An 18,539-nucleotide genomic window follows, 5' to 3' on the forward strand; every position below is an offset into this window, starting at 1 on the left:
TCTCTTCCTTCTGAGTAGGAGAACATTGTCTCTTCCTTCTGAGTGGGAGAACATTGTCTCTTCCTTCTTCTGTGTTGGAGAACATTGTCTCTTCCTTCTTCTGTGTTGGAGAACATTGTCTCTTCCTTCTTCTGTGTTGGAGAACATTGTCTCTTCCTTCTTCTGAGTTGGAGAACATTGTCTCTTCCTTCTTCTGAGTAGGAGAACATTGTCTCTTCCTTCTTCTGAGTTGGAGAACATTGTCTCTTCCTTCTTCTGAGTTGGAGAACATTGTCTCTTCCTTCTTCTGAGTAGGAGAACATTGTCTCTTCCTTCTTCTGAGTTGGAGAACATCGTCTTGTTTTGCACTCTCCAGCTTTAGTAAATAAACCTCAATGTTCTCCAATTTAGAAGAAGGAAAAGATCATGGTCTCCCACCCAGGAGTAGAAAGAGACAATGCTCTATTTAGAAGAAGGAAGACACAATGTTCTCCATGACAATGCTCTTCCTCAGAGGAGTAGGACGTGAAAGACTCTTCCAATGAAGAACAATATCTCCATCTACTGATGGATGAAAAGAAAATTATTAGAGCCCATTACATAGAGTTAAAAACAAACTTGGTCACAGTCACACTTTCCTTAGCAGGCCATGACTACACATCCCAAAACCCACATAAAATGCTCCCAGCCTGTTCTCTCAGCACTTCTCCACCCTTCCATGGTGATGCATTTACAAACTAAAGTGCTTTGCATCCTTCCTCAAATATCATCTTCTAGTACAACCTTCAGACACTTCAGTAACTCCATCTTTAGTGTTTGCAACCTTTACCGTTTCCTTCTCAGTTAACATGAGCCGACCCTTCTTCTACACCTTCATTTCTCAGTCTACGTCTTTTTATTGCACCCCACACAGACTGTAACCTTCGTCATAACGAAGAGAGCACAAATCTTTCTGCCTTCCTGTGAGCCACGGGAAGCAACCCTGGGAGAGAAATACAGAACTATGTAATTCCTCGACCTTTCTGAGATATAAAGAACTATTTGCTTTCCCGAAAAGACGCACAATGCTTTCCAAACACACCTACCGCTACCCGGCAAAGGTCGTTAAGGGAGCCTCACATATCCAGTATGGTAAATGCTCAATAAGGCACCTATCGTATATCAGTCAAAGATCTTCAGCCCACAACAAATTTCCATTATGCAACCACCGCCATATGTATAGACGCACATCCATAGGGGGGGGGGGGAGAGGGAGAAAGAGGGGGAGGGGAGAGAGTCCTGCAAATGCAGGTTCTTCACACCCAATAAATTACCATTTTTGTCTCATTGTCTATCAATGAATGAGTTCCTTATTGACGGAAGTAAAACAATATTTTCTCACTGACAGTTGGGAAGGTCTTGGAAGTCCCTCACTGGATTGGTATTTATGTCTCATTGTTGGGATTGTGGAAGAACATCATCTGTGAGTACAAGTAGACCTCCTCTCCTTGGTGGCTGTGATAGAACAAGAACATAGACCCTTCTTATCCATGTTTATGAATATCTGAAGATAATCAAGGATCAGAAAAGGGGGACACGTCCTTTTCTGGTAACGTCAGTGATGGCTGAGCAGGTCTGATGGTAAAGTCCTTGGATTGGACATGACGATGGGAGGTTTCCTCTAACTGATGATGTCATCTCATCACTCAATAAAAAGAAAGAGCAATGTCTTTAGGTTCACACGATGGATTGGCGCCTGCATATAGTATTCTGGACTGTTGAAGACAAGGTCCCTCCATCCCCCCGGTGTCAGTATGATTGAGGAAGTAATTAAGTGTGTCAGTATCTGGAGGATTCTCAGGTCAGTCTTTTCACTGTGGACAGGACAGTCACCTGGCCAGTGTTTGATACCTGAGGAAGAAAAAGAAAGATCTGAGGTCACCATCACTTATAAAGGATACCCATATCACATCAAAGGTATGGCGGGACCACAAAAAAAAATTCTAAAACTAGAACCAGCATCTCCAGCATGGGGGATCTAATGCTGAGGGAGGGATCTGGTGTTCCTGGGGTGCTTCTATTATTGCTTTGAGGGTATTTTCTTGCAGGGGGTCTGTTGTTGTTGTTGGGGGATCTATTGTCCTGAGGGGTCTATTGTTGCCTGAGGATATTGTTCACAGGGTAATAATACCTCGAGGGCCGGACAAAGGCAAGCAAAGGGCCATATTCGGCCCCCGGCAGCAGTTTGGAGACCACTGCTCTAAGCAGAGAGCATTTTTTTATATATTTTTTGTATTGTTTTATTGTGTTCAAATAAAGAACTGTTTTATAATACTCAGTATGTCGCCCTATGGTCCATGACTACCAAATCCAAATCTTGCTAGATGTAGAACTAAGAGCACTCCTAGGACAGGTGGACAGCAGGACCCAGAGAAGAGAAAAGGAACAACATCAAAAGTAAAAGGTAGATGCCAAGAAAGAAAGACATCACAAACAACAAAAGGAAACATGAGTTTCGACAGGCGGACACATCGAGAAGACCACACCACCAGCCCAATACCCTTCAACCACATGAAAAAATGGAGGACCTGGCCTCTGCTGACCACCAAGCACTCAGATGGACACATCCTAGTACATGTAGGTACCTGACAAAACCCTTACATATGGCATTACAGTATAGATAAGTGCACCAGGCCAGAAAGTTCCCACATGGTCACTTACCTCTGTGACAGTTGAGGACGTCTTACAACTTGCTACGTGAAGGTCACAGAACAACTTCAGAGGGAAGAGTGTTGTTGTTGTTGGGAATATTATTCTCTGTGGTCTCTGTTGGGATTAATGTTGAGTGTTTTTGGTCAACGAAGGCTGAGCTATCGCTGGAATTCATTAAGTCCGTATTGCACAGAGACAAATCTTTTGGCGTTTGACTCTCTTCCGCCGGCAAGTTACTGATGGGCAAAATGTCATGTACAATGACTTTATCTGTGCTGGGTTCCATTGTAGAAATGGCCTCCGTCTCAGTCCCAGAAGCTTCCTCTGTATGATAAGGTTCAATCAGACAACCAATGACAGGTGGGCTTCCAGGATGAGGGTCCCCAAACAGGTTTAAACTGGGAGCTGGCAGTGAATCCCAAAGTAAAGGTGCCTCTGGAACCCCTGCCCCATCACATGGGATGTCAGAGCTGCCAACAAGAAGCGAGGAGCACACTGGCAGAGATTCAACTTCTATTAGGTTTCCATTGGGATCAGCTGAAAATTTGACTAAGCTGTCGGTGGGAAAGGAAGCAGAAAGCAGCGAAGAATCCAATGGCAGGACTACATTTAAGGTATCGTTCCGAGATGTAGAAGTGTTGTCACCTAACCATGCGAGAGATGTAGAAGGGTTGTCACCTAACCATGTGAGAGATGTAGAAGGGTTGTCACCTAACCATGTGAGAGATGTAGAAGGGTTGTCACCTAACCATGTGAGAGATGCAGGGTCAGCTGGTGGCACCTGGCTGAGTTCCGATGACCATTCAGAAGAGCCATTGGATGGCAATGAAGTGGGTAAAAATGAAGTTTCGGTTGATGTTTGGCTATAATTTTCTTCTATATTAGATTCAGCTGATTCGTCTGTGCAAAGGGCCATGCATGCAATAAATGTGTCAGGTATTAGAACCTCTGGATTTTCAAGGCTGCATGCTGCTGGATATTCGGGTAATTGTTTAGGAGGAGGGGAGTTGGAACCAGGAAAACTTACAATCGGTGGAAATTGAGAGGGATATTCATTGATTTCAGGGAGAAGCTCAGGCTGGGTGATGGTAGGAAGTGGAGTAGATTCAGTTATATTCTCAGTTGGCAGAACCTCAGATGGTCCATCATGGGGGTCAGCTTGAACTTCAGCTGGGATCTCAGGAGGAAATTGGGGAAATTCGTTTTTACCCTCAGTTGGCAGAACCTCAGATGGTCCATCATGGGGCTCAGCTTGAACTTCAGCTGGGATGACAGGAGGAAATTGGGTAAAATCATTTTTACCCTCAGTTGGCAGAACCTCAGATGGTCCATCATGGGGGTCAGCTTGAACTTCAGCTGGGATCTCAGGAGGAAATTGGGGAAATTCATTTTTACCCTCAGTTTGCAGAACCTCAGATGGCCCATCGTAGGGCTCAGCTAGAACTTTAGCTGGCATCTCAGGAGGAAATTGGGTAAATTCATTTTTACCCACAGTTGGTAGAAGCTCAGTTTGGAGATCCCTAATTTCTCCTAGAAGTTCAGTTAGGCTACAGACAGGAAGGGAGAAGGATGATGGTATATTTTCCTCTGGTTGATGGACATTGGACTCAGAAGAACTCTCAATGGGAAGGGAGACAGGCAAAGATAAAGGCACCAGAACCTCAATTTGGTTAGCTTCATCTTCAGACCTGTCAGAAAAAAGTATGGTGGCCTCAGGTGAGGACTGAACTCGTGGAACTTCAGTTACGTCATCTTCTGGTTCAGTTGGAGTTTCCAGTAAGCTATTGGTGGATAGGGAATCTGTAACAGGTAAGGTTTGTAGTGGTGTAACCTCAGTTGGCGTATCGGAGATTTCAGCCTGAGATTCAAGAGAAACAACAATGTCAGATAATAGAATCTCAGGTTGTCCATCGTGTGTGTCAGCTTGAGGTTCTGACACCATGTCAGTGGTAATAGAGGCAGACATGGGTAAAGTCTCAGGTCCAGGAAGCTCACTTTGATTAACCTCACCAAGAGATTGGCATGAAAGTGGTGGTTCACCAATTTGTTCCTTGATGGGTTTTGCTTGAGAGTCTAGAGAGCCATTGAAGAGAATAGAAGCAGGCAGAGGCAAAGATTGACTTGATGGAACTTCAGTTTGGATCTTAGAGGGTTCTTCTTGTAATTCTTTTGAGCTGATATGGGGAATAGTGGCCAATACAGACTTACAATCAGTGAATGTGGTCATCTGATCGTTCTGGTATCCTGTAGAGCTATCAGAATGTAGAACGGTGTATTCAGCTAATTGAGGAACTTCAATTTGATTAATGTTGTCCTTGGCTTGGGGCCTGGCTGAGCTCCCAGTGTAGAGGAAGTCAGCCAATTGTACGGCTGGATCAGCTGAAACCTTACTTTGATTAATATTGTCCTTGGCTTGGGACGTAGGTGCACTGTCCGTGTAGAGGAAGTCAGCCAATTGTACGGCTGGGTCAGCTGAAACCTTACTTTGATTAATATTGTCCTTGGCTTGGGACGTAGGTGCACTATCCGTGTAGAGGAAGTCAGCCAATTGCACGTCTGCATTATTGGAAACCTTAGTTTGATCAATACTGGGTTCAGATTTGGGAAGGGTAAAAGACACTGGTGATGAAGTCTGAGGTTGAAGAACCTGATCCTGATCATTGCTTAGTTTGTGTTCACGCTTTAGTGAATTCTCAGTGGAAAGAGATACGGATTCATGTATGGCCTCAACCGATGGAACGTCAGATTGGTATTTGGTGTGTTCAGATCCTGGTGACCCTTCAGTTGGGAGAGACACAGACACAGGAAATGAATCAAACTGAGCGCCACTAACAAAGTCATTCAATTGATAATCATTGAAACCGCCCATGGGAAGGTTTTCAGGTATTGTCTCGACCAATGAAAGGTCAGTTTGATTACAGCTGGGTACAGACAGGAAAAAGGAAGAGACATCCATGGAAACAGTTTCAGCCGGAAGACCTTCAGTCTGGTTGCCAATATCATCAGCTTGAGATTCAAGGTGAACGGTAGTACCAAGTGAAGCACTTGCAGGAAAAGTTTCTGTAGGTGGAATTGAAGCTTGTTTTTCTATGGGTTCAGCTTGGTTTCCTAGTAAGCTATTGATGGGAGGATAAGTAGCCATAGGTAAGGTAGGTATTATTGGAAGGCTAGTTTGGAAATCAGCTTGAGACTCGGGTAAGATTGTGGAAAGAGAGGCTGCCTCAGGTAAAGACTCCACTGGAGAAACCTCAGTTTGTTTTTTAATTGGTTCTTCTTGAGATTCAGATACGATGCCTGAAAAAGGGGCCACTGGAGAAACCTCAGTTAGTTTTTCACAGAGTTCTTCTTGAGGTTCAGGTAAGATGGTGCAAAGAGAGGCCACCACAGGTAAGAAGTCTTCTGGAGAAACTTCAGTTTGTTTTTCAATGAGTTCATGTTGAGATTCAGGTACGATGCCAGAAAGTGGGGCCACTACCGGTAAGGATTCCACTGGGGGAACCTCAATTTTTTTTTTACTGAGTTTATCTGGTACGTTGCTGGAAAGAGAGGCCACCACAGGTAAAGGTTCCCCTGGGGAAACCTTGGTTTGTTTTTCACTGAGTTCCTCTTCAGGTTCAGGTAAGATGGTGCAAAGAGAGGCCACCACAGGTAAGGATTCTACTGGAGAAACCCTAAGCTGTTTTTCACTAAGTTCATCTTGAGATTCAGGTATGATGCTGGAAAGAGAGGCCACCACAGGTAAAGATTCCACAGGAGAAACCTCAGTTTGTTCTTCACGAAGTTCCTCTTCAGGTTCAGGTAAGATGGTGCAAAGAGAGGCCACCACAGCTAAAGGTTCCCCTGGAGAAACCTCAGTTTGTTTTCCACCGAGTTCCTCTTCAGGTTCAGCTAAGATGGTGCAAAGAGAGGCCACCACAGCTAAAGATTCCCCTGGAGAAACCTCAGTTTGTTTTTCACCGAGTTCCTCTTCAGGTTCAGGTAAGATGGTGCAAAGAGAGGCCACCACAGGTAAATAATCTACTGGAGAAACTTTAGATTGTTTTTCATTCAGTTCATCTTGAGATTCAGGTAAGATTCTGGAAAGAGAGGCCACCACAGGTAAAGATTCCACAGGAGAAACCTCAGTTTGTTCTTCACGAAGTTCCTCCTGAGGTTCAGGTAAGATGGTGCAAAGAGAGGCCACCACAGGTAAAGATTGCACTGGAGAAACCTCTGTGTGTTTTTCTATTGGCTTGGTTTGAAATTCTGGTGGGTTGTTGATATGAACAGTGATTGATAAAGGTAAGACTTCAGTGAGAGGGACGTCAGCTTCTACCTGAGGTTCAGGTAAGTTGATAACAGATATCGTCTCCACTGAGGGAATCTTAAATGCTATATTAATGGGTTCAGTTAGCGATAAAGGAAAATTTTCTGCTGATGATACTTCAATTTGATTATAAATGGGTTCAGCTTTAGCTTCAGGCAAGTTGTTGGAGGAAACTTTGATCTGGTCTTTGTTGAGTTCCATCTGAGAAGTGGGTAAGCTAGTTTCTCTAGGTAAACTGTCTACTGTTGGAACCTCTGCTTTACACTCCACTGGTTGTACATCAGCTGACCGATCGGTGGCTTTGATCTGAGATTGTGAAAGACGGGAGGCATTATGTTCCTGTGTCTCAATATGATGTAGAGTTTGAGGTTTAGGTTGGTTAGAATTTACAGTTAAAGTCTCTAAGTTTGGAACATTGGTGGACGAAATCCCAGGAAAAGTCCCGGCAGAGATGGAAGCCGACCTGGAATTCAGAGATTTCCCAAAGGCCGGTGCCTTTACTGTAATAGAATCTGTTGTTCTTGCACTAAAAGGTGTATAAGGAGGAGGAGCAACATATTGTAATATAGACCTCAAAGAAGAGGATGAAAATGGAGTTTTGCCTTCTAATCTTATCGGCGAATCAGCCAAAGGAGAAGGCGGGAGACCCTCAACATTGGTCTTCGAGGAAGCATGTGATTCATAGCTGCTTATTGGGTAAAAGTTTGATTTTGTTTCTGGGAGTTTTTCTGCAGTTACAGAAACAGGTGGAGATGGTAATAATCTTTGGTCAAAGGAAGCAGCAGAAGTGGAAGAAGCTTGTGCAGCTAAAACTGGTCCCTGTGGTGCAAAGGTTGGCCCAATAGCTTTTGCACCTAATAGAGAATTGAGTCCTGGCGCCTCAGTGCTAAGTGGTGTGGTGGAAATCTTTTCATCGGTAACTGGTGTGACACTTGCAAATGCAATTTCTGATACAGGACTGGAGATGGAGACCGTAGCCTTTATTGCTGCTGGTGGTCCTTCAGGTGTGTGGTAGCTCCTCGGTGACTTTGGACTGTGCCCTTGGTCCACAAGATCTTCAGATGTGTTCAGATTATCAACGGGCACAAACTCTGCTCTGTATACATCACCAGGTATCTTTGTGTTTGTAGCATCTGGAGTGTCAAAGTTTGTAGACTGTGGAATGTTAAGTGCTGGAGGTCTCGTCTGAGCTTTGATGTCCGTGCCTTGTTGTAGAGGCTCCTCTGGTGTTAGTGTTACATATTCGGCCCTGTAGGGTACATCATACAGATATTGTTGTGGAGATACAGTACTCTGGAGAGGAGATATGGAGCTCTGTGGAGGCGGTATGGAGCTCTGAAGAGGAGATATGGAGCTCTGTAGAGGAGATATGGAACTCTGAGGAGGATATATGGAGTTCTGTAGAGGAGATATGGAACTCTGAGGAGGCGATATGGAACTCTGAGGAGGCGATATGGAGCTCTGAGGAGGAGGTATGGTGCTCTGAAGAGGAGGTATGGAGCTCCAAGGAGGTGATATGGAGCTCTGTGGAGGCGTAATGGAGCTCTGAAGAGGAGATATGGAGCTCTGTAGAGGAGATATGGAACTCTGAGGAGGATATATGGAGTTCTGTAGAGGAGATATGGACCTCTGAGGAGGTGAAATGGAACTCTGAGGAGGCGATATGGAGCTCTGAGGAGGAGGTATGGGGCTCTGAAGAGGAGGAATGGAGCTCCAAGGAGGTGATATGGAGCCCTGAGGAGGGGGTATGATGCTCAGAGGAGGAGGTATGGGGCTCTTGGGAGAAGATACAGAGCTCTGAGGAGATATGGAGCTCTGGGGAGATATGTTCTCTTTTACGTGTGATGGAGGGCCTCGCTTGGTGGAAATTGGAGGGGGTATAAAGGAAGGTAAAGAGTCCATCTTTGTAGATGTGCCACCTGGCAGTGGGGCCTTGGAGAAGATGAAGGCAGGAGAACATGCTGGAGGTGTGCTAGAAGAAGGGCCACTGAATGAGTCTCTTTTCTGGAAACCAGGAAAATAGGATGGACTTCGGGCCGGAGGTGTCAAAATAGACTCTGTCACGCTGCGCTGGTATCGGAACGTTGTTCTGCCGGAAAAACCTTCAATGAAAAAAAGAAGATTTGTAGTCAAGTTTTCTCATATCATTTGTACTCATCATAATTATGTGAACAATTCTCTGAATGAACCATCCCATTTATCTTAAACATAGGAGTACAAGCTGTCATTTCTATCTGTGAAGATTGTAAACTGAGCCCTTGGTTCACCCAACCCACCAACTAACCCAACCCAACCCACCAACCAACCAACCCAACCCACCAACCAAGTAACCAAACACCAACCCAACCAACCAACCCACCAACCAACCCAACCCAACCCACCAACCAACCAACCCAACCCACCAACCAAGTAACCAAACACCAACCCAACCAACCCAACCCAACCAACCAACCAACCCAACCCAACCCACCAACTAACCCAACCCAACCCACCCACCAACCAACCAACCAACCCTACCCAACCAACCCAACCCAACCCACCAACTAACCCAACCCAACTCACCAACCAACCAACCCAACCAACCCACCAACCAACCCACCAACCAACCCACCAACCCAACCAACCCACCAACCCAACCAACCAAACCCAACCCAACCAACCCACCAACCAACCCAACCAACCCAACCCACCAACCAACCCAACCAACCCAACCCAACCCAACCAATCAAGTAACCAAACACCAACCCAACAACCAACCCAACCATCCCATCAACCCACCAACTAACGCAACCTAACCAACCAACCCAACCCACCAACCAACCAACCCAACCCATCAACCAACCAACCAACCCAACCCAACCAACCAACCCACCCACCAACCAACCCAACCAACCCAACCCAACCCTCCATTAACTTGTCAGTAAATCCTGTATTTTTCAAGGGACCAATACTCGTACAGCAAATGCTCATTATTGTGCAGGTAATGCTGATTCTCAAGCACATGTTCCAGCATACAGACAAGCCCGGGCCAGTAACAAACACGCACTGACATGCCGGTGCATCAGCACGCACGTCCACGTGCATTGGCCCATGCCTGCATACATCCGATCCCAGGAATGGCACCAAGATGCCTATTTAACCACTTGAGACCCGCGCTATTGACAAAAGACGTTAACAGCGCGGCTCTCAAGTGCCAACTGGACGTCTTTGGACGTCATTTAAAAGCATTACCCACACGCGCCTCTGGGGGGCGCGCAGCGGGTAAACACTGTCCCAGCACATCGCTGGGAAGCTGATGCGTGTACCTGGCGGCCGCGATGTCCGCCGGGTACACGCGATCATCGGTAACACAGCAGATACGTGGAGCTCTGTGTGTAAACACAGAGCTCCACGTGCTGTCAGTGCCTGAGCCTGACCTACATACACTGACCTGCCTGAGCCTGACCTACATACACTGACCTACATACACTGACCTGCCTGAGCCTGACCTACATACACTGACCTGCCTGAGCCTGACCTACATACACTGACCTACATACACTGACCTGCCTGAGCCTGACCTACATACACTGACCTACATACACTGACCTGCCAGAGCCTGACCTACATATACTGACCTACATACACTGACCTACATACACTGACCTGCCTGAGCCTGACCTACATACACTGACCTGCCTGAGCCTGACCTACATACACTGACCTACATACACTGACCTGCCTGAGCCTGACCTACATACACTGACCTACATACACTGACCTGCCAGAGCCTGACCTACATATACTGACCTACATACACTGACCTGCCTGAGCCTGACCTACATACACTGACCTACATACACTGACCTGCCAGAGCCTGACCTACATATACTGACCTACATACACTGACCTGCCTGAGCCTGACCTACATATACTGACCTACATACACTGACCTGCCTGAGCCTGACCTACATACACTGACCTACATACACTGACCTGCCTGAGCCTGACCTACATATACTGACCTACATACACTGACCTGCCAGAGCCTGACCTACATACACTGACCTGCCAGAGCCTGACCTACATACACTGACCTACATACACTGACCTGCCAGAGCCTGACCTACATACACTGACCTACATACACTGACCTGCCAGAGCCTGACCTACATACACTGACCTACATACACTGACCTGCCAGAGCCTGACCTACATACACTGACCTGCCAGAGCCTGACCTACATACACTGACCTACATACACTGACCTACATACACTGACCTACATGCACTGACCTACATACACTGACCTGCCAGAGCCTGACCTACATACACTGACCTACATACACTGACCTACATACACTGACCTGCCAGAGCCTGACCTACATACACTGACCTGCCAGAGCCTGACCTACATACATTGACCTACATACACTGACCTGCCAGAGCCTGACCTACATACACGGACCTACATACACTGACCTGCCTGAGCCTGACCTACATACACTGACCTACATACACTGACCTACATACACTGACCTACATACACTGACCTGCCTGAACCTGACCTACATACACCGACCTACATACACTGACCTGCCTGAACCTGACCTACATACACTGACCTGCCTGAGCCTGACCTACATACACTGACCTACGTACACTGACCTGCCTGAGCCTGACCTACATACATTGACCTACATACACTGACCTGCCTGAACCTGACCTACATACACTGACCTGCCTGAACCTGACCTACATACACTGACCTGCCTGAGCCTGACCTACATACACTGACCTACATACACTGACCTGCCTGAGCCTGACCTACATACACTGACCTGCCTGAACCTGACCTACATACACCGACCTACATACACTGACCTGCCTGAACCTGACCTACATACACTGACCTGCCTGAGCCTGACCTACATACACTGACCTACGTACACTGACCTGCCTGAGCCTGACCTACATACACTGACCTACATACACTGACCTGCCTGAACCTGACCTACATACACTGACCTGCCTGAACCTGACCTACATACACTGACCTACATACACTGACCTGCCTGAGCCTGACCTACATACACTGACCTACATACACTGACCTACATACACTGACCTACATACCCTGACCTACCTGAGCCTGACCTACATACACTGACCTGCCTGAGCCTGACCTACATACACTGACCTACATACACTGACCTGCCTGAGCCTGACCTACATACACTGACCTGCCTGAGCCTGACCTACATACACTGACCTGCCTGAGCCTGACCTACATACACTGACCTGCCTGAGCCTGACCTACATACACTGACCTGCCTGAACCTGACCTACATACACTGACCTACATACACTGACCTGCCTGAACCTGACCTACATACACTGACCTGCCAGAGCCTGACCTACATACACTGACCTGCCAGAGCCTGACCTACATACACTGACCTACATACACTGACCTGCCTGAGCCTGACCTACATACACTGACCTACATACACTGACCTGCCTGAGCCTGACCTACATATACTGACCTACATACACTGACCTACATACACTGACCTGCCTGAGCCTGACCTACATACACTGACCTACATACACTGACCTGCCTGAGCCTGACCTACATACACTGACCTGCCTGAACCTGACCTACATACACTGACCTACATACACTGACCTGCCAGAGCCTGACCTACATACACTGACCTGCCAGAGCCTGACCTACATACTCTAACCTGCCTGAGCCTGACCTACATACACTGACCTACCTGAGCCTGACCTACATACACTGACCTGCCTGAGCCTGACCTACATACACTGACCTACATACACTGACCTACATACACTGACCTACATACCCTGACCTACCTGAGCCTGACCTACATACACTGACCTGCCTGAGCCTGACCTACATACACTGACCTACATACACTGACCTGCCTGAGCCTGACCTACATACACTGACCTGCCTGAGCCTGACCTACATACACTGACCTGCCTGAGCCTGACCTACATACACTGACCTGCCTGAACCTGACCTACATACACTGACCTGCCTGAACCTGACCTACATACACTGACCTGCCAGAGCCTGACCTACATACACTGACCTGCCAGAGCCTGACCTACATACACTGACCTGCCTGAGCCTGACCTACATACACTGACCTGCCTGAGCCTGACCTTCATACACTAACTGACCTACCTCAGCTCAGCCGCGGTGTGCGGCTCCGGTGCGCCCAATGCTGATCATCACAGAGATGCAGCCAGAGGAGGAGAGCCGCCCACCCACCTGCCCAAACGCTGAGTAGGGAGCGGGGCTGTGGCATGGCGGCGGCATTGTAATACACTGACCTGACATACACACTCACTGACCTACCTCAGCTCAGCTATGGTGCGGTGTACAGCGCTGGCGCGCCCAATGCCCATCAACTTAGAGATGCAGCCAGAGGAGGAGCCGAGGAGAGCCGTCGAACAGTGTGCCGAGCAGGGATGTGGCGCGGTGGCGGCATTGTAATTCCCGCCTTCTGGAGCTTGCAGCGCCTATGATGGACATCACACGTCCTGCGGTTCCGGCATTGGGCCAGTGGGACATCCATCATAGGCGTTGCAGGCTTCAGAAGGCGGGACCTGCTATGACACTCGGCGGCGCTCAGCGGCTCTCGGGATCAGAATGGTCCCTGCTCGGCGGCGCTCGGGGCTAACAACTAAATACTGCATTCCTGAGACTCAGGGTTTTTCAGGGACTTATTCGGGGCTCCAGCCCCCCATCCCCCCCCTAATGACGCCCCTGCTTCTCAGGCTGACTACAGATCTGAAGCTTTGAATGCTAGTTGGAGGGAAAGGAATTCTACCCCCGATGTACCCCAGACACAGTGAAGTGATCCATGAAAAGAGTTGGACTCACTGGACGGAGATCTCCCCGGAGAGCTGGGAGTGGACGGTGGGGAGTTGGAACAGGATACAGATCGCTCATGCTGCCGGAAGATGTCCCGGGGGTGCAGTGACCTTCCAGAAACCAGCGCTGCCGCCTCCTGGAAATGATACAAAGCGAGTTGAAGATCGTTATTACATCAGAGCAACAATTCCTTCACTAAGTCATCCCAGCCGATGGAGAACCCCACCCCCTCCACCCCGGACAACTTGCAGGGTTTCCTAGCATGCACCCAGTGACTACCTAAGATACATAATAAAGATTTCATCTCCCATTGGCTGGGATGTGAAGAACACTGATGACGGGTAACGTAGAGAACACACTCACCGCCGCCATCTCGATGGACTGACTGCGCCGAAATCTTCCCTTCGTCTCCTCTTCAAACTCCCTCTGCTGCTGGGCCTGAAACATCCGAACCAGAAGAGCACACCATCAGCAGAAGATCCCAGCCTATCAGAACCGTCCATGTCTATCAGAACTCTCAATGTCTATCAGAACTCTCCATGTCTATCAGAACCGTCCATGTCTATCAGAACTCTCCATGTCTATCAGAACTCTCCATGTCTATCAGAACTCTCAATGTCTATCAGAACTCTCCATGTCTATCAGAACCGTCCATGTCTATCAGAACTCTCCATGTCTATCAGAACTCTCAATGTCTATCAGAACTCTCCATGTCTATCAGAACTGTCCATGTCTATCAGAACTCTCCATGTCTATCAGAACTCTCCATGTCTATCAGAACTCTCCATGTCTATCAGAACTCTCCATGTCTATCAGAACCGTCCATGTCTATCAGAACTATCCATGTCTATCAGAACCATCCATGTCTATCAGAGCTGTCCATGTCTATCAGAACTCTCCATGTCTATCAGAGCCGTCCATGTCTATCAGAACCGTCCGTGTCTATCAGAGCTGTCCATGTCTATCAGAACCGTCCGTGTCTATCAGAGCTGTCCATGTCTATCAGAACTCTCCATGTCTATCAGAACTCTCCATGTCTATCAGAACTGTCCATGTCTATCAGAACCATCCATGTCTATCAGAGCTGTCCATGTCTATCAGAACTCTCCATGTCTATCAGAACTCTCCATGTCTATCAGAACTCTCCATGTCTATCAGAACCGTCCATGTCTATCAGAACTATCCATGTCTATCAGAACCATCCATGTCTATCAGAGCTGTCCATGTCTATCAGAACTCTCCATGTCTATCAGAACTCTCCATGTCTATCAGAACTCTCCATGTCTATCAGAGCCGTCCATGTCTATCAGAACCGTCCGTGTCTATCAGAGCTGTCCATGTCTATCAGAACCGTCCGTGTCTATCAGAGCTGTCCATGTCTATCAGAACTCTCCATGTCTATCAGAACTCTCCATGTCTATCAGAACTCTCCATGTCTATCAGAACCGTCCATGTCTATCAGAACTATCCATGTCTATCAGAACCATCCATGTCTATCAGAGCTGTCCATGTCTATCAGAACTCTCCATGTCTATCAGAGCCGTCCATGTCTATCAGAACCGTCCGTGTCTATCAGAGCTGTCCATGTCTATCAGAACCGTCCGTGTCTATCAGAGCTGTCCATGTCTATCAGAACTCTCCATGTCTATCAGAACTCTCCATGTCTATCAGAACTGTCCATGTCTATCAGAACCATCCATGTCTATCAGAGCTGTCCATGTCTATCAGAACTCTCCATGTCTATCAGAACTCTCCATGTCTATCAGAACTCTCCATGTCTATCAGAACTCTCCATGTCTATCAGAACCGTCCATGTCTATCAGAACTCTCCATGCCTATCAGAACTCTCCATGTCTATCAGAACTCTCCATGTCTATCAGAACTCTCCATGTCTATCAGAACCGTCCATGTCTATCAGAACTATCCATGTCTATCAGAACCATCCATGTCTATCAGAGCTGTCCATGTCTATCAGAACTCTCCATGTCTATCAGAGCCGTCCATGTCTATCAGAACCGTCCGTGTCTATCAGAGCTGTCCATGTCTATCAGAACCGTCCGTGTCTATCAGAGCTGTCCATGTCTATCAGAACTCTCCATGTCTATCAGAACTCTCCATGTCTATCAGAACTGTCCATGTCTATCAGAACCATCCATGTCTATCAGAGCTGTCCATGTCTATCAGAACTCTCCATGTCTATCAGAACTCTCCATGTCTATCAGAACTCTCCATGTCTATCAGAACCGTCCATGTCTATCAGAACTATCCATGTCTATCAGAACCATCCATGTCTATCAGAGCTGTCCATGTCTATCAGAACTCTCCATGTCTATCAGAACTCTCCATGTCTATCAGAACTCTCCATGTCTATCAGAGCCGTCCATGTCTATCAGAACCGTCCGTGTCTATCAGAGCTGTCCATGTCTATCAGAACCGTCCGTGTCTATCAGAGCTGTCCATGTCTATCAGAACTCTCCATGTCTATCAGAACTCTCCATGTCTATCAGAACCGTCCATGTCTATCAGAACTCTCCATGTCTATCAGAACCGTCCATGTCTATCAGAACTATCCATGTCTATCAGAACCGTCAATGTCTATCAGAACCGTCCATGTCTATCAGAACTCTCCATGCCTATCAGAACTCTCCATGTCTATCAGAGCTGTCCATGTCTATCAGAACCGTCCATGTCTATCAGAACCGTCCATGTCTATCAGAACCGTCCATGTCTATCAGAGCTGTCCATGTCTATCAGAACCGTCCATGTCTATCAGAACTCTCCATGTCTATTAGAGCCGACCATGTCTATCAGAACTCTCCATGTCTATCAGAACTCTCCATGTCTATCAGAACCGTCCATGTCTATCAGAACTCTCAATGTCTATCAGAACTCTCCATGTCTATCAGAGCTGTCCATGTCTATCAGAACTCTCCATGTCTATCAGAACTCTCCATGTCTATCAGAACTGTCCGTGTCTATCAGAACTGTCCATGTCTATCATAGCTGTCCATGTCTATCAGAACTGTCCGTGTCTATCAGAACCATCCATGTCTATCAGAGCTGTCCATGTCTATCAGAACTGTCCATGTCTATCAGAACTGTCCATGTCTTTCATAGCTGTCCATGTCTATCAGAATTCTCCATGTCTATCAGAACTCTCCATGTCTATCAGAACCGTCCATGTCTATCAGAACTCTCCATGTCCATCAGAACTGTCCATGTCTATCAGAGCTGTCCATGTCTATCAGGACTATCCATGTCTATCAGAACTCTCCATGTCTATCAGAGCTGTCCATGTCTATCAGAACTCTCCATGTCTATCAAAACAATCCATGTCTATCAGAACTGTCCGTGTCTATCAGAACTGTCCATGTCTATCAGAACTCGCCATGTCTATCAGAACTGTCCATGTCTATCAGAGCTGTCCATGTCTATCAGAACCGTCCATGTCTATCAGAACTCTCCATGTCTATTAGAGCCGACCATGTCTATCAGAACTCTCCATGTCTATCAGAACTCTCCATGTCTATCAGAACTGTCCATGTCTATCAGAACTCTCAATGTCTATCAGAACTCTCCATGTCTATCAGAGCTGTCCATGTCTATCAGAACTCTCCATGTCTATCAGAACTCTCCATGTCTATCAGAACTGTCCGTGTCTATCAGAACTGTCCATGTCTATCATAGCTGTCCATGTCTATCAGAACTGTCCATGTCTATCAGAACTGTCCATGTCTTTCATAGCTGTCCATGTCTATCAGAATTCTCCATGTCTATCAGAACTCTCCATGTCTATCAGAACCGTCCATGTCTATCAGAGCTGCCCATGTCTATCAGAACCATCCATGTCCATCAGAACTGTCCATGTCTATCAGAGCTGTCCATGTCTATCAGAACTCTCCATGTCCATCAGAACTGTCCATGTCTATCAGAGCTGTCCATGTCTATCAGGACTATCCATGTCTATCAGAACTCTCCATGTCTATCAGAGCTGTCCATGTCTATCAGAACTCTCCATGTCTATCAAAACAATCCATGTCTATCAGAACTGTCCGTGTCTATCAGAACTGTCCATGTCTATCAGAACTCGCCATGTCTATCAGAACCATCCATGTCTATCGGAGCTGTCCATGTCTATCAGAACTGTCCATGTCTATCAGAACTGTCCGTGTCTATCAGAGCTGTCCCGTGTCTATCAGAACTGTCCATGTCTATCAGAACTGTCCATGTCTAGCAGAACCGTCCATGTCTATCAGAACTCTCCATGTCTATCAGAGCTGTCCATGTCTATCAGAACTCTCCATGTCCTATCAAAACAATCCATGTCTATCAGAACTGTCCGTGCTATCAGACTCTCCATGTCTATCAGAACTGTCCATGTCTATCAGAGCTGTCCATGTCTATCAGAGCTGTCCATGTCCTATCAGAACTGTCCATGTCTATCAGAACTCTCCATGTCTATCAGAGCTGTCCATGTCTATCAGAACTGTTTAGTCTATCAGAGCTGTCCATGTCTATCAGAACTCTCCGTGTCTATCAGAACTGTCCATGTCTATCAGAACTGTCCGTGTCTATCAGAGCTGTCCGTGTCTATCAGAACTGTCCATGTCTATCAGAACTGTCCATGTCTATCAGAACTGTCCATGTCTATCAGAACTCTTCCATGTCTATCA

General features: G+C 47.0%; 1 protein-coding gene across 2 annotated transcripts; it reads right to left on the bottom strand.

Annotated features, from left to right (window-relative positions):
• Nucleotides 1-299: 299 nt before the first annotated feature.
• LOC120918252 (mucin-17-like) lies at nucleotides 300-14,332 on the bottom strand. 2 transcript variants are annotated; one of them, XM_040329875.1, is made up of 5 exons: nucleotides 14,230-14,332; nucleotides 13,876-14,002; nucleotides 3,896-9,078; nucleotides 2,680-3,802; nucleotides 300-1,869 (listed from the first exon to the last, which is right to left on the bottom strand). In XM_040329875.1, the coding sequence occupies exons 1-4, from the start codon at nucleotides 14,311-14,313 to the stop codon at nucleotides 2,723-2,725; spliced, it is 6,474 nt and encodes a 2,157-aa protein (XP_040185809.1). In that variant the 5' UTR covers nucleotides 14,314-14,332; the 3' UTR covers nucleotides 300-1,869; nucleotides 2,680-2,722. The 2 variants fall into 2 exon arrangements, with proteins under 2 accessions (XP_040185809.1, XP_040185731.1); XM_040329797.1 differs by having other exon boundaries at nucleotides 2,680-9,078.
• Between the last annotated feature and the right edge of the window lie 4,207 nt (nucleotides 14,333-18,539).

Source organism: Rana temporaria, chromosome 1 (genome assembly GCF_905171775.1).
Source record: "Rana temporaria chromosome 1, aRanTem1.1, whole genome shotgun sequence".
Taxonomy (NCBI): domain Eukaryota; kingdom Metazoa; phylum Chordata; class Amphibia; order Anura; family Ranidae; genus Rana; species Rana temporaria.

Bases quoted from the DNA above. Each gene is read 5' to 3' on its own strand.
- LOC120918252 (XM_040329797.1), bottom strand. From the start codon at position 14,313: ATGTTTCAGGCCCAGCAGCAGAGGGAGTTTGAAGAGGAGACGAAGGGA. The intron at 14,003-14,229 runs GTGAGTGTGTTC...TATCATTTCCAG, and splicing joins AGTCCATCGAGATGGCGGCG to GAGGCGGCAGCGCTGGTTTC. The intron at 9,079-13,875 runs GTGAGTCCAACT...TTTTCATTGAAG, and splicing joins TCCGGGGAGATCTCCGTCCA to GTTTTTCCGGCAGAACAACG.